The sequence below is a fragment of the Fringilla coelebs genome (genome assembly GCF_963513975.1).
Source record: "Fringilla coelebs genome assembly, chromosome: 20".
In the NCBI taxonomy this organism is placed as follows: Eukaryota; Metazoa; Chordata; class Aves; order Passeriformes; family Fringillidae; genus Fringilla; species Fringilla coelebs.
The window spans coordinates 5,384,174-5,397,718 of NC_140046.1; the positions used below are offsets into that span (position 1 = coordinate 5,384,174).

The window sequence follows — 13,545 nt, forward strand, 5'->3', positions numbered from 1 at the left end:
TTCATGTTTTCCTTGCCTATGGAAAGGCAGGAATTGCCCATCCTAAAACACCTGTGGGGCTGGCAGTGATGTGGGCCAGGTTCAGGTTTGGGAGAGGAATGATTTCTGCTGGGAAATAAAGAGAAAATTTAGTTTTGAGATTTTTTTTTTTTTAGGAGAAGAGGGGGAAAAGGGAAAAGCTGTTTTCAAAGACATCCTAATCCCCCCATGCAGGCGTTTTTTTTTGTACAAATTGAGAGGTTCTGTAATGACATACAAGAGCTGGGTGCTGTGTTTGGATCAAGTTTGTATTTTCATTCCTGAGCATCCTTCTACAGCTCCCAGGCAGAGCTCTCTGTGTTTCCTTGTTGGCTCATATTCCTCAGGATAGTTATTTTGTATTATAGTAACATTTCTCACGAGCATCTTCAAATTAAAATCCCACTTTGCAGCATTTTTCAGCCATCAAGACAAGCTTTTTTTCCTTTTTTTTTTTCAGTTTTAGCTGTAGAATTGTTCTATTTGGTTTTTATGTGTAATAAAAATAAAGGGCAAATGCTTACCAGACTTAAATTGCCCTATGAATTCAATGGATTGCACCAGTTTAAAATCAAAATATTTAACTAAATTAAAGCCAACATGTCCATTAAACTAAACCAAATAAAGGCAATATCCTTCATGAAATATTCAGCAGCAATTCTCTCAGTCAAGCCAGGCACTGCTTATCTTGGCAAAAACCCCTCAGAGATTCTCAGTAAAAGCCATTTTCTTTCATCTTTATCAAGATGGGTTTTCCTTTAACCTTATTCACAGAAATGATTTCTAAATCTGCTTTAAACAACATCCTGTCCTGCCACGATAAAGCTGACAAACAGCACCGGGCTGCTGATCCCTGGCACCAGTTTGGCAGCACAGGGGCTTGGTCCCATCTTTTCCTGACTCAAGAAGCTCCTGAGAGATGATCCTGTCATGTACTGAGAAATTCTTAAAAAACCTAAAGGGAGGAGGGGCACGAAAGGTGATGGGATTTAATTAATAAATGGAATTTTGAGGGGTGACACTGGCAGGATGGCAGAAGAGGTCATGCACAGAGTGTGACTGGAGCATCCAGCGGTGCAGAACAGACGGGCAGCGGTCACAGGACTCCTGGCACAAGTGGGCAAAAGCAGCTAAATCAGCTAAATCAGCTTTTCTTGACCTTGAACCAAACAACTCCTGGGCTGGCACTGTCCCATTTTCCAAGCCACGGCAGTGAGCAAGGGAAGCTCTTCTGTGGGAGGCCAAAACCAAGCACGGGCAGCTTTGGCAATTTTTCCACAGCTTTTGGGGAAACAACACAGAGCCTTTTCCCACGCCTTTCTCTTTGCTGCCGAGCTTTTGCCAGCTTTGGATGCGATTTGTGTCTGTAGCTTCACTCAGGGATGCACCAACAGCTTAAGCCAAGAGGAGATATTGCAGTTTAAAATTCCTGAAAGGTGCCTGTGCTCAGGTGGGGTTGGTTTTTCCAGGCAGCACTGATAGAACTAGAGGACACAGTCAAGCTGTGCCAAGAGAAATACAGGTTGGATGTTAGGAAAAAGTTTTTTACATAAAGAGTGATAAAGTTCTGGAATGGCCCTCCCGGGCAGGTGGTGGAGTCACCATCCCTGGATGTGTTTAACAAAGCCTGGATGTGGCACTGGGTGCCAGGGTTTAACTGAGGTATTGGGGCTGGGTTGGACTCCATGATCTTAAAGGTCTCTTCCAGCCTGGTCATTCTGTGATCCCAGCTCACAAATCCTCCCTTCTCTCCCGAAAACAGCCTCCCTCCTCGCTGATTTCAGCCAGGAGAAACTCCCGATCGCGGCTGGTCGGAGCTGCCCGGCCGGGCTGAGCGAGCCCCCCGCGCCCGCCGCTCCCTGCCCGGCCCGGAGCGGCTCCTCCCCTGCCCTGGGGCGGTCACACCTCTGCCGCCTTCGCTGGCAGCGAACAGCTGCCCTGCTCTGCTCCCATGTGTGCGAGCACCTCAAACAAACCCCCCGGGCTGCCTGACTCAGCGCTTTATCAGGGGCCGAGCGGCAAAATGCGGCTGCCGTCCAGCGCAGCCCGTGCGCGGGGTTTGTGTCGCTGAGCGCTCAGCTGATCCCTCCCTGCGCGGCGCAGCCAGCGGGCTCCCGGCGGCAGCAGCGGCCACGGCCAGTTCCGTTCTGTAAGTCCCCGGCACCGTGCTTTTCTCGCAGGTCGGAAGGGGTTGGAGCTTGGCTCGCAGATCCACGACACATGGGGGGTTTTTCCAGCAGGGAAAATGAGGAGGATCTTGTGCCTGTGCTGCCCGGCAGCGGCGTGGTGGCTGGTTTATAGCAGCAGCGTGAATGAATGATGCAATCGGGCACGGGGGGAGCAGCAGCATTTTGGCAGGACGGGCGAGAGGGGATTGGAGAGTTGGGAGGTGGATGTCAACATCCGACAGGTTCCTTCTGCCCTTTCTCACCTGCTTTTCGCGAGGTGCTTAAACGAGTTCGCTGTGAGGCACTGCTGTGCAGATAATCGTGCGGAGCTGCGAGCAGCTCATCTCTTGACTTGCAGACAGCTTTGTGCCACTGCCTTTACAAACTGAGCAGGAGGTTAAAGCAAAATCTAAAATGAAATAGAAAACCCAGGAGGTTTGACAAAAACCTAGAAAAATGAAGAAAACCCGTGAGATTAAGGACTGAATCTTCCTATTCTCACCCTGCAAACCCCAGAAAGTTATGTATAGAAGGGTTGAACTTCTAAAACTTAAATAAAACACAAACACAATTTGCTTAAATATAACTAATCTGCTTAAATGTATCAGCTTTCCTCTAAAGCTTTCAAGACGTTGCTAATTCTGAGGATGAAAGCTCAGCACAGAAAAGCTGTGCCACTGTATTATTCCCATTTTACAGACACAGGACTGGAAACAATGAGGATTAAGTGGTTTGTTTAAACTCATACCATGGAAACACTCCTGGGAATGTTCTTAGAAGCTGTAGGAGGAAAAGGTCCTAAAAAAACTTTCAAGAACTATTTTCTCCAAATCCTTTGCTCAGAGCAGCAGTTTCCCTTCAAAGCAAAAGAAACAGTTTAATGTGGTTGAACTTCTGTTACTGTTCTGTACAATGTTAAATGGGGAAGTGAATCAGAAATTGTTTGCAAACAAGAATATTCCTGAGTGCTGGGTAATATTTCATTAAGATTCACTTAATCTTCATTTTTAATAGCAATAAATGTGATCATCATGCAAAGTAGCAGCGTGGCAGCACTTCTGAAAGCTGAAATATGACAACAAGGGAGGTCTAGTCACAATGAGGTGTTTGAGATCTCATCAGAACCTTGCAGTCCCAGAGCACCTGCAGTTCTGAGCACCACTTACTGCTTCCATTTGCATGACCTGTCGATACAGAGGGTGGGCAGTTTTTCCCTGTGAGGCAAGTGCCCTTTGAAGGGACAGCAAACAGAGAGGATTTCACTTGTTTTCCTTTCCCATGTGCTCTTACATAATTCCCCTGTTTGTGACTCCACCCTGTCTATTATGAAAGAGAATTATTTCTTGTGAAAATGCCTTTATTTTTTTTTAAACAGCCTAATGAAAGACTTCATAGTCTGGAGTCAAGGAGATCTCATGGGAATTCCCCTTTTCTCTTGTCATTTTCTTTTTTCTCCATCTTTATCTCAAGTTTTACCCTACCTCTCTCTCTCTCACTCTTTTGTCTTCTTTAGCCACTTCTTTGCCCACTGTTCTTCTCTTCCCCATATTCTTCTTTCCAGCTTTCCCCCATGTTTTATTCTGTATCAGACCTGTTGGAATGTTTGCTGCTTGGATGCTTTTCAGGCTAGGAATTGATTGCCTACCTGAAATTCAATGGTAGGAAGATCAGAGATTCCCTATCAGTGTTTTCCATATGGAAACAGAACCCATTATTTGTGGGAATTTCATTTTTCTTCCCATCTCATTAAAGCATTTACACTTTTAAGCAATCAGATGTTCTGTAATTTGGAATAATTAACCTCTGCCACTTATACAGGCCTGGACCACTCTGGAATACAAAATTGCTTTTCTCTGACTGCAGCTGAGTTTTGTCCATAGAAGGGTTTTACACAACTTCAATTCTTTTTGCTCTGATGTGCTATTGATGATTTTTGCAATTCTTCCCTTCCAATTTATCATTTTTAGACAACATAAACCACAGTTTGAAACTATTTTCAAAGAGGAATAAAGAGAAGACAGGGTTAATTCCAACTATGACTCCACAATAATTCTTCTTTATTTGTCCATCAAAGTGCAAAGTCCAGCACAGCTTTTGTGCCATCATTGTCAGCCCATCCAGCAGGGAAAGGAGCATGGGAAATGTGGATATCAGAGAGAAGGAAATGTGAACATTTCATCACTCCCAGCACACCTGTGGAGAGATAACCTTTTTCTGGGGCAGATTACAGCCTTGCATCCAGCCCCAAATTGCAGCTTGTCACCAAGCAGTCACGTCACAGAGCAGTGTCCCTGTGGTCTTTGTGAGGGAAGAGAATCTGACTCCAAGTTCTCAGAAGGCTGATTTATTATTTTATGATATTATATTATATTAAAGACTCCTATACTAAAACTCTACTAAAGAATGCAGAAAGGATACAGACAGAAGGCTTAACAAGAATGATAATAAAAACTGGTGACTGACTCAGAGCCTTGACACAGCTGATGGTGATTGGTCATTAAGTCAACACAATTCACATGGAACCAATCAAACATGCACCTGTTGGTGAACAATCTCCAAACCACATTCCAAAGCAGCAAACACAGGAGAAGCAATCAGATCATTATTATTTACATTTTTCTCTGAGGCTTCTCAGCTTCCCAGGAGGAGAAATCCTAGCAAGGAGATTTTTCAGAAAATGTGACAGTGACATGTCCTCCCACGGTGCCATTGCCTCACAGGGTTCCAGAGCAGCCCCAGGTGTGGCAATGGTGGCTTTGCATCAGCAGGGCTGGCTGCTGGGACACACACTGGTGACGCCAATGTCACAGCTGCCCTGGAACACGGCCCTGCTGCCTGGAAATCTGGGAGCTTTCACTGCAAACACAGGCACAGCTCCGCAGCCCGGGGCGAGTCAAGGCTAAAGCAAACGTGCGATTCACGTGGCACCTGCCCAGCCAGTGCCAAGCCTGACCTCAGAGCTGGCCTCTGGCCACCAGGCCTCACCTCAGAGCTGGGTGCTGGCAGAGGGAGGTTCTGACGTCCACTGTTCTTTTACATGCTGTGCTGATGGCTGATAACTATTTGTCTTACATGTCCGGTGCAGTCTTTGTAGAGAAAGCTAAAGCCCACATGGCCTGCAGCCAATAATCCTTTACCTGTGATCCTAAGGCTGGACTGGAGTTTATGGGGTGTCCATGCACCAAGGGCAGGCTTGTGCCAAACTGCAGTTCAGAGTGGCTCTGTAAAAGCCTTTTTCTGGGATACCTCCTCTAGTGCCACCACCCCCTCAAAGGCAGCAGAATAAACCCCCAAAATGTCCTGTCTGAGGGCTGTCTGTGCCTCTCATGTCACTTGTCTCTGTCCCTTGCTCATTGACATCTCCTGTTTGTCATGCAGACACAGCTCCTGCCTGTTCACAACAGGTTTCACCACTCAGGCTGGGTGGTTCCTTCAGACAGATTTCCACCTCCCAACAATAGATTGGAGCATTCTCTTTTATTCCATGCTCAAGAGCACTTAAGAGAGGTGTGTGCTCTACATTTGTAGTGATGATGGGAATTCTTCATACAGCCTGCTGTGTATCCCAATATTCATCATATCCTGGGGATAAACCCAAAGGTTCTTGCTCCTGCTTTGACCATTAGTGAGAGGAAAACAAAAGATGAAAGGTTATAAAGACATCCATAATTCTTAAGAATGTGCTGTTTGATGGTGGTTTTCCCCTATCCCAGGAAAAGAACCTGCAACCCAGATCAATCATACAAGACATGTCCTGAGAGATGTCTGAGAGATTGGAAGAAACAACAACTTCTACAAAAATCTGAGAAGTGAGATAAATAGGCAGGTGTTGTTTGTGTCTAAATTATAGATTAGTAAACAGTAAAATCCACACTGAATTAATTTCCCTATGAAGGGATGAAGCATGAGGTGAGTAGGGATGAGTAAGAAGATACCTCCTTAAGCTTCTGATCTGCAGAAGTGCTCAATGTGTTGAAGTGGACAGACCTAAAAGGGTAGAAAAGAAACTTTTGTCATCAAAAGTGGTAGAAAATGGGACTATTATGGAAAGGGATTGAAATTATTTTTCAGGGACTACTATGGAAAATGTGATGCCTTGATGGGTTGAGAGAAGTTCTCAAGGGCCAAGGATGTAGGACAGGATCTAAACCTTCCTGATTTAGGGCAACCACTCATTGATAGGTTTGGGATAGTTTGCACTCAATCCTTAGGGCCTGGGTGTCCTGCAGCAACTGTTGTGACACCCCAGCCTGGGAGAGATGAGAAACCAAGACCTCTCTGAGCTGAAGCAGAGCCCTGCAACCCCACACAGCTCTTGGCAGCCTGGTGCCTCAGGCAATGCCAAGGATTACAACCTTGAACCCACAAATGGGCTGAGGCAGCAGGGAACAAATCAGCAGCAGCCCAGGGCTCCACGGCCCACCTGGAGCACGAGGTGACCATCAGTAGGCAGCAACAGCAGGAGCAAATCAGCAGCTGAGCCAGACCTCCACCACCATCGCCCCCGGGATAAAAGCCCTGAGCCGCCTGCGCTCGGCCCTTCTCGCCCACGCCAGAGCAGCAGCACCAATGGCTCAGGAAACAGTGCACTACTCTCACTCAGAGAAAGACTTCATCTTGTCCCCTCACAGTAAGAAGGCTCCCAAAAGGATGGCATCCCTGATGGAGCTGAAGGAGATCTTCCGCAGCGCCGACGCCGTGTGCTTCGACGTGGACAGCACCGTCATCAGGGAGGAGGGCATCGACGAGCTGGCCAAGTTCTGCGGGGTCGGGGACGCCGTGGCAGAGATGTACGTAAGGCTGGGAGCTCACACAGGCCAGGCAGGATGAGCCATGGCTGAGATGTGTGTAAGGCTGGGGAGCTCACACAGGCCAGGCAGGATGAGCCATGGCTGAGATGTACATGAGGCTGGGGAGCTCACACAGGCCAGGCAGGATGAGCCATGGCTGAGATGTGTGTAAGGCTGGAGGAGCTCACACAGGCCAGGCAGGATGAGCCATGGCAGAGATGTACATGAGGCTGGGGAGCTCACACAGGGCAGCCACAATGAGCCAGGGTGATGGAGCTGTGAGCATGGATTTGTCCTTTGCAGTCATTTGGTTCTGTTGTAGATGGTTACAGTTTGTAAAGGGGTTGGGGTAATAAGAGGGATTAATGCAGGATGAGGTGACTTGGTTTGGGAATTGTGAGGCTGCCCAACAGAACTATCCTGGAATTAAATCTCTATTAGTAATTTTGAATTAAATCTCTATTAGTAATTTTGAATTAAATATCTATTAGTAATTTTGATAGCCTAAGAGCAGCCCTCATCATTAAACTTGGCTAAGCACTACCAAACCCTGTTCTGAATGAGGAAACCTTACCATGAGATGGAGGAGAGGGGACAGCACTCCCAGCCCAAGCTGAAGCTTTTAGCCAAAGCTCTGTTGGATTCAGCTCAGGAATATGGTCCCAGTCTGGCATCACAGAGGGAATGGAGCCATTTTCCTTTGCTCCACGGGTTCTCCCATCCATGGAGATCTCCTAGCCACCAATCTTTGGGGTTCAGCATGACCCCTCTCACCTGGCTCCTTGTCATTCCTTGTTAATGCTCTGTTGTTGGGAGAAGCCCCAGCTGGTGAAGTGTCCCTGATTTGATTTTTGGCTGTCCCTCAGGACCCGCAGAGCCATGGGTGGCACTGTGACATTCAAGGCAGCTCTCACAGCACGGTTAGGTCTCATCAGGCCCTCCTATGAACAAGTGCAGAAATTAATATCTGACAACCCACCTCAGCTAACTCCAGGAATAAGGTAAGAAGAATTGATTTTTTTTTTTTTTAATTATTCAGGAAGCAGATGGAATAAGTAAAGCAAATTCAGGGTCATTATTGATGCTGTAAGGCCACAGAGCTGGTTTGTGTGCCCTCCTGCCCCATCTCCATGCTGGGTGTCTACAGAGCTTGGATCAGGAGCCTGGCTCCATGGCTAGTGGTTGAACATCCATGGAAAAATAAAAGATTCTTAGGTATTAACTGGCACCTTGGCTGCCAAGCTCAAATCCTGTCTGGAGGATTAAATGGGCATGGAAGAGAATCTGTTCAACCACTGGTTCTTCAGGGGTGATGGGACTGAGAGGACATTTAATACCTCCTTAAATTTGACCTGTTCTGCAATTCTGCTACCTCTCTCTGCTCAGTGCTGTCACACCCCTGGCTCAGTTTAGGGGATCCATTGCTCAGAGCTACACATTCTGAAGTCCCTAAAAACATTAAAATTAAAGCAAACACACATAAATATGTGCATTCATCCTTGAGGTTTGGCATGAACATGAACTATTTAAACTGAGAAGCTCTGGGGATTTTTTCCCTATTCAAATTGTTTCTATCAATTGAAAAGAATTTCTTTACTACAAAATCTGACCATAGCTTCAAGTCTGAAATATTTTTAGCATATAAAAAGAGTTTTTGATGATCCTGTACTTGTATTATATCTTTTTTCTGCAGAAGACAGCTAGAGGTAGCTACAAAGAGAACATTGTTTCCTTGTTCAGGATCATGTGATTTTTCTTTTCATTCCTTCTCTTTCTTCCTCCTTTTCATTCCTTCCCTTTCTTCCTCCTTTTCTGTGTCCTGCTTTAAGTCTCTGCTTTGCTTTTCAGTCTTTAATGTTTCTGCTGGTCCTGCCTCCCCTTCCCCTGCTCCCCCTGCTGCAGGCTGATCTTCTGCCTCCAGAGCCAAATCCCCAGAACTCTTCAAGTCCTGCTGGCATTACTGGAGTCACAAACTTCTTTTTTTTTTTTCTTTTAAAATTCCTTTTCTGTAGCTGCTGCCCTCTTCTAAAGATGGCATTGATGTCCAGCATCTGGTGAATCGACTGTGAGCTGGAAAATGTTTGCACTTTGCACTTTTCAGCTCACTTAGCATTTGGGAGCAGTGGTTTTATCTCATCCCCTGCTTTTTGCTGCATTCCAGATTCATTTTCTTGCTGAGAAAAAAAAAAAGAACTGGATCTGTTCTCACTTGTTCAAGGGAACTAATGTGAAAGTGGAAAGAAAACAGTTTTAGGGAGTGCTTGTTGTTGAGGAATGAAATGATGGCTTTGATCAGGATGTGGGCACAAAGAGGGAAAAGCTTTGGGCAGCAGAGATGGAGGAGCTGGAAGCAGCACACCCCAAACTGAGCTGGAGTAGCACAGAGCCTGGCTCAGGGAGGATCTCTGTGACCTTTGTGCTGTCTCTCCTCAGGGAGCTGGTGAGCAGACTCCACCAACGAGGGGTTCAGGTGTTCCTGGTCTCGGGGGGCTTTCAGAGCATTGTGGAACACGTGGCCCTGCAGCTGAACATCCCCACAGCAAACGTCTTTGCCAACAGGCTCAAGTTCTACTTCAACGGTGAGAGCCCCCTCCAGCCTCCTCCCTCTGCTGATTCATGGCATTTCCTGCCTCCAGCTCTCAGATATTGGGCTGCAGGCACTGCCCTGTTACCAATCCATGGAGGAAAATTACAAAACTTTACCAAAAACCAGCTCAGGGCATGCTCAGTGTAAGGAACAGAGCTGCAGTTACTTTTTAATTGCAAGCTGTGCCAAAGGTAAAACTTGTTACAGCTGCTGAGAGCAGAGTTTCATTTTCTCCTCTCCTTCAAGTTAAAAAGTCCATGACCTGAGCTGCTCTCACAAGCCTCCCTTTCAGGGCAGAGCTGCTCTGGGTTTGAAGCTCTGCCCCAGCAGAGCTGGAGGTGCTGAGGTTGTTCTTACTCAGGGTTTCCTACACTCTGCATCATCCTGGGTGCTGCTTTGGGATGTTCACACCAGAGTGGCTGGGAATGGATTGGGAGCACTGCCCACACAGGTTTCTGGTTTTCTCTGAAAATGTCTCTATTTTACTTTGAAAGACTTGGGTGAAATCCCAGTCAAAACTTACCTTGGAATTCCTGATTTGGGATGCTGTGCTGTGACTTTTACAGGACTGCATGCCCTGAAGTCAAGACCACAGACAGAGATCTTCCTTCATTTCCCAGAGAATATCTGTATTTCCAACTTGTCCTTCCCTTGTTTTCTAGGGGAATATGCAGGGTTTGATGAAACACAACCAACAGCAGAATCAGGGGGGAAAGGAAAGGTCATCACTCATCTGAAAGAACAGTTCCATTTCAAGAAAGTGGTTATGATTGGAGATGGAGCTACAGACATGGAAGCCTGCCCCCCTGGAGTGAGTATTACAGAAATCCTGAATTCCTTCTGAGCAAATCCCTGGGGCAAAGAGAAGAGTGAGCTTTGGACTCTTTAATAAAAGAAAATTACTAGAAAGATAACTTTTATAAATGCTCATGTCCCAGGGAGAGATTTTAATTCCATCTCCCCTTCAGCTCCTTTCCCTACACAAAAGTCTCCCAGTACCCCAAAACTGCTCAGGATTTGTTGAATGCTTCCTACCTCAAGGCAAAAAAGAAAAAAAAAAGAAAAAAAAAAGAAAAAAAAAAAAGAAAAAAAAAAAGCTGCAGTGGAAATTTTAAACCCTGCACTTTCACTGCAGGGGGTTTTGTGAGATGTAGAAATGATGATTGCTCTGGTTAATGATTGAGACAGGGTTAAAGTTTGCTTTTGGTATCTCTGAGATGAGGCAAACAGAGGTAAGATAAACAGGAGAGGGGTAATTGTGGGATGCTCGTGCATGAGCCAATGTTTACCTGCTCTTAAATGGAATTGCATCACATTTACATCAGATTCTCAGCAAAATCTCAGTAAAATCTGAACAATCTGGAAGCTACAAGGCACTGAGGAAAACCCCAATAATCAAAATGCTGCAGAAGGAATCATTAATAAATCTGAAAAATGAACATGCAAAGGAAAACAGGGCAGGGATTTTAAAATCCAATCTTAAAAGTGAATTTAATTACTGAAACTCCCCTCCTTGCATGCAATAACCCATGTGCCCATTCCTTGTGTTTTTCCAGGATTGCTTCATTGGATTTGGAGGCAATGTTGTCAGAAAGCAAGTGAAGGAGAAAGCCAAGTGGTACATCACCCACTTTGATGAACTGCTAAAGGAGCTGGAAGAGCGATAAATCCTCCTGTAAAATAATCTATTTAACACCTGTAAATCCATTATACAATGCCATTAAACATTTATTTGTTTGCAAACTCGTGGGCTGGAGTTTTTTAATGATTCTGGGAGTTGGGGACCTTCCACTCTGGCTTGTGGATGGCACCATGCTACTCAAATAGGTTGGAATGAAAATGGGTAAAATTTTTAATAAAGCGTTCCTATGGTGGAAGAAATGAATTATTTCTCCAAGGGAAGACCAAACAATGAAAAGAAAAAGTTAAAAATACCTTAGGAGATTATCTCCTGGTCAATATTGCACATCTGTTGTTTCATCAGTAATGCCTCTACTGATTTTGGGTGACAAAGAACAAGGCCACAAACAAGAACTTTGCCTGAATAATAATAATAATAATAATAATAATAATAATAATAATAATAATAATAATAATAATAATAATAATAATAATAATAATAATAATAATAATAATAATATTGTAATTCAGGCTGCAGTTTGGCAAGAACCTTTCACTGCACAAACAAGAACTTTACCTAATCAACAACAACAACAATAATAGTAATTATAATAATATAATGTAATTCAGGCTGCAGTTTGGCAAGTGCCTTTCACTGCACAGAATCTCAGCAGCAGGTAAGCAGTGAACAGGTGGAAAACATCAGTAAATATCTCTGATTTCATTCATATGATGACTACAGAGAACCTGTGGTGTCATTTGTTACTCAACATCAGTTATTCTGTCTGGGACAGGAGCTGCAGGGAAATGTGAGATCCAGTGTTCATCCCTGGCTTAAGCAGAAACATTTTCAGGTGAGGGATTGAGTGGTTCCCATTCTTCATCAAAATATTCCAATCAAACTCCAAACTGCTGATTTTGGGAAGTGGTCCCAGTGTTTGTGGAATGTTTTATTCATTTACCAACCCAGCCCCACCAGCTGTAATGGGATGGGAGTGAATTCATCAACCTTTAAAGGAAATTCTGGGGAACTTCAGTCCCTTCCTCTGCCTCCAGTGTGGATTAACCACCCCTAAACTCTGCCAGAATTAAGTCTGACCTGTTCTAAGAACTCCTCTGAGCTCCAGCTGATGGATCCTGGTTTTTAAAGGAGTCTCTCTGATCCAGGAGAACACACCTGGTAAATGCTGACAACTCTTCACATTGTGGCACTTTTATTTCCCTGACTGGTGAGAATCTCACCTGTGAGGATGTGAAAAGCTTTACCAATGTTAAAATACATCACACCTGCCCCTTCCTTCCATCCCCACAGGAGAAAGATGGGTAAATATGACAGGATTTAATGTAAAAAACATTAGGTTTTTATCTTCTAAGTGCTTACAGAGAGCCCCAGTATTTTTCCAGAACCTGAAGTGTGGCAATTCTCTTTCACCCCACCACAAATTTCAGAAGTAGAAGGGTTAAAAGAAAACAAACCCAGAACCAAACTTGGGGTGGTTTTTGGAGCAAGGCAGACATGTAAGAGCCCAGAGGATCTGCAGAGGCTTCAGCAAACCCCACAAAAGCCAAGCAGACAACGGCTGGCAGTGCTCCCCACAACTTCTGGGAGTGTTAAAGATGGAAATCCTTTCTGAGGAAAATCCCAGGGCAGCTCCTGGACAATCCTGCTTCTGTTCAGGCCAGGCTGCACCAGCAGAGCACATCTGAAGAGTTTCTGCTCCCACTTTTGCCTGTGCAATCCCACAGTTAGGAAGTGAAGGAGTTTGTTTGCGGTTTTTCACGGCATTAAAAGGCCACAAAGGAAATAAATCTGCCATGGAGCTGATCAGCTGCAGGGCACTGGGGCATGGCTCAGGGCTCTGCAGCTCCCCCAGTGCCCCAGGCAGAGCCCTGGAAGGGATGTTAACATTCACAGCAGGAGCTGCTGCCACTCGGGGCTCTATGGAAACGTGGGGCTGTGCCAGGGATTTCACAACAGCTCTTTAGGTCACACTGCCTTGGGGGAAAAAAAAAAATGTCCCCCACCCCTTCCACTGGGCAAATGTGGAGGCTGACCTCTAGCCCAGGAGGCAGCAGGAGCAGTGCTGAGCTCAGGAGAGGCTCAGCTGTTTTGTCTGTGAAATAGTGGAAAATTCCCAGCAGGGAATGGAGCAGGGGGAGGAAAAGTTTCAGTGTCACAGATTTGCCTGGACACATCCCAGCACAGAGGGGCAAAGTCTGGGGAGCAGCACAGGTCACACAGGGAGGAGCTGGGCTCCAGGTGGGTATTTTGACCACCAGCCTTTATAAAAAGGCTTTTAATGTGCTTATTCAATGAGGCAGAATTGCTTTAAATTATGTATTTGCATGTGGGACAGTTTGC

The 13,545-nt window shown here is 45.4% G+C and overlaps 1 protein-coding gene across 1 annotated transcript; it reads left to right on the forward strand.

The window, feature by feature from the left end:
* The first annotated feature begins 6,738 nt into the window (after positions 1-6,738).
* PSPH (phosphoserine phosphatase) lies at positions 6,739-11,300 on the forward strand. The gene is made up of 5 exons (XM_084218963.1): positions 6,739-6,976; positions 7,843-7,977; positions 9,410-9,555; positions 10,226-10,374; positions 11,120-11,300. The coding sequence occupies exons 1-5, from the start codon at positions 6,756-6,758 to the stop codon at positions 11,228-11,230; spliced, it is 762 nt and encodes a 253-aa protein (XP_084075089.1). The 5' UTR covers positions 6,739-6,755; the 3' UTR covers positions 11,231-11,300.
* The last annotated feature ends 2,245 nt before the right edge of the window (positions 11,301-13,545 follow it).

What these genes read in the sequence shown, in the direction of transcription:
- PSPH (XM_084218963.1), top strand. Translation starts at nt 6,756, where the DNA reads ATGGCTCAGGAAACAGTGCACTACTCTCACTCAGAGAAAGACTTCATC. An exon ending in GGGGACGCCGTGGCAGAGAT is followed by an intron (nt 6,977 to 7,842) that starts GTACGTAAGGCT and finishes GCTGTCCCTCAG; the next exon opens with GACCCGCAGAGCCATGGGTG. An exon ending in GCTCAAGTTCTACTTCAACG is followed by an intron (nt 9,556 to 10,225) that starts GTGAGAGCCCCC and finishes CTTGTTTTCTAG; the next exon opens with GGGAATATGCAGGGTTTGAT.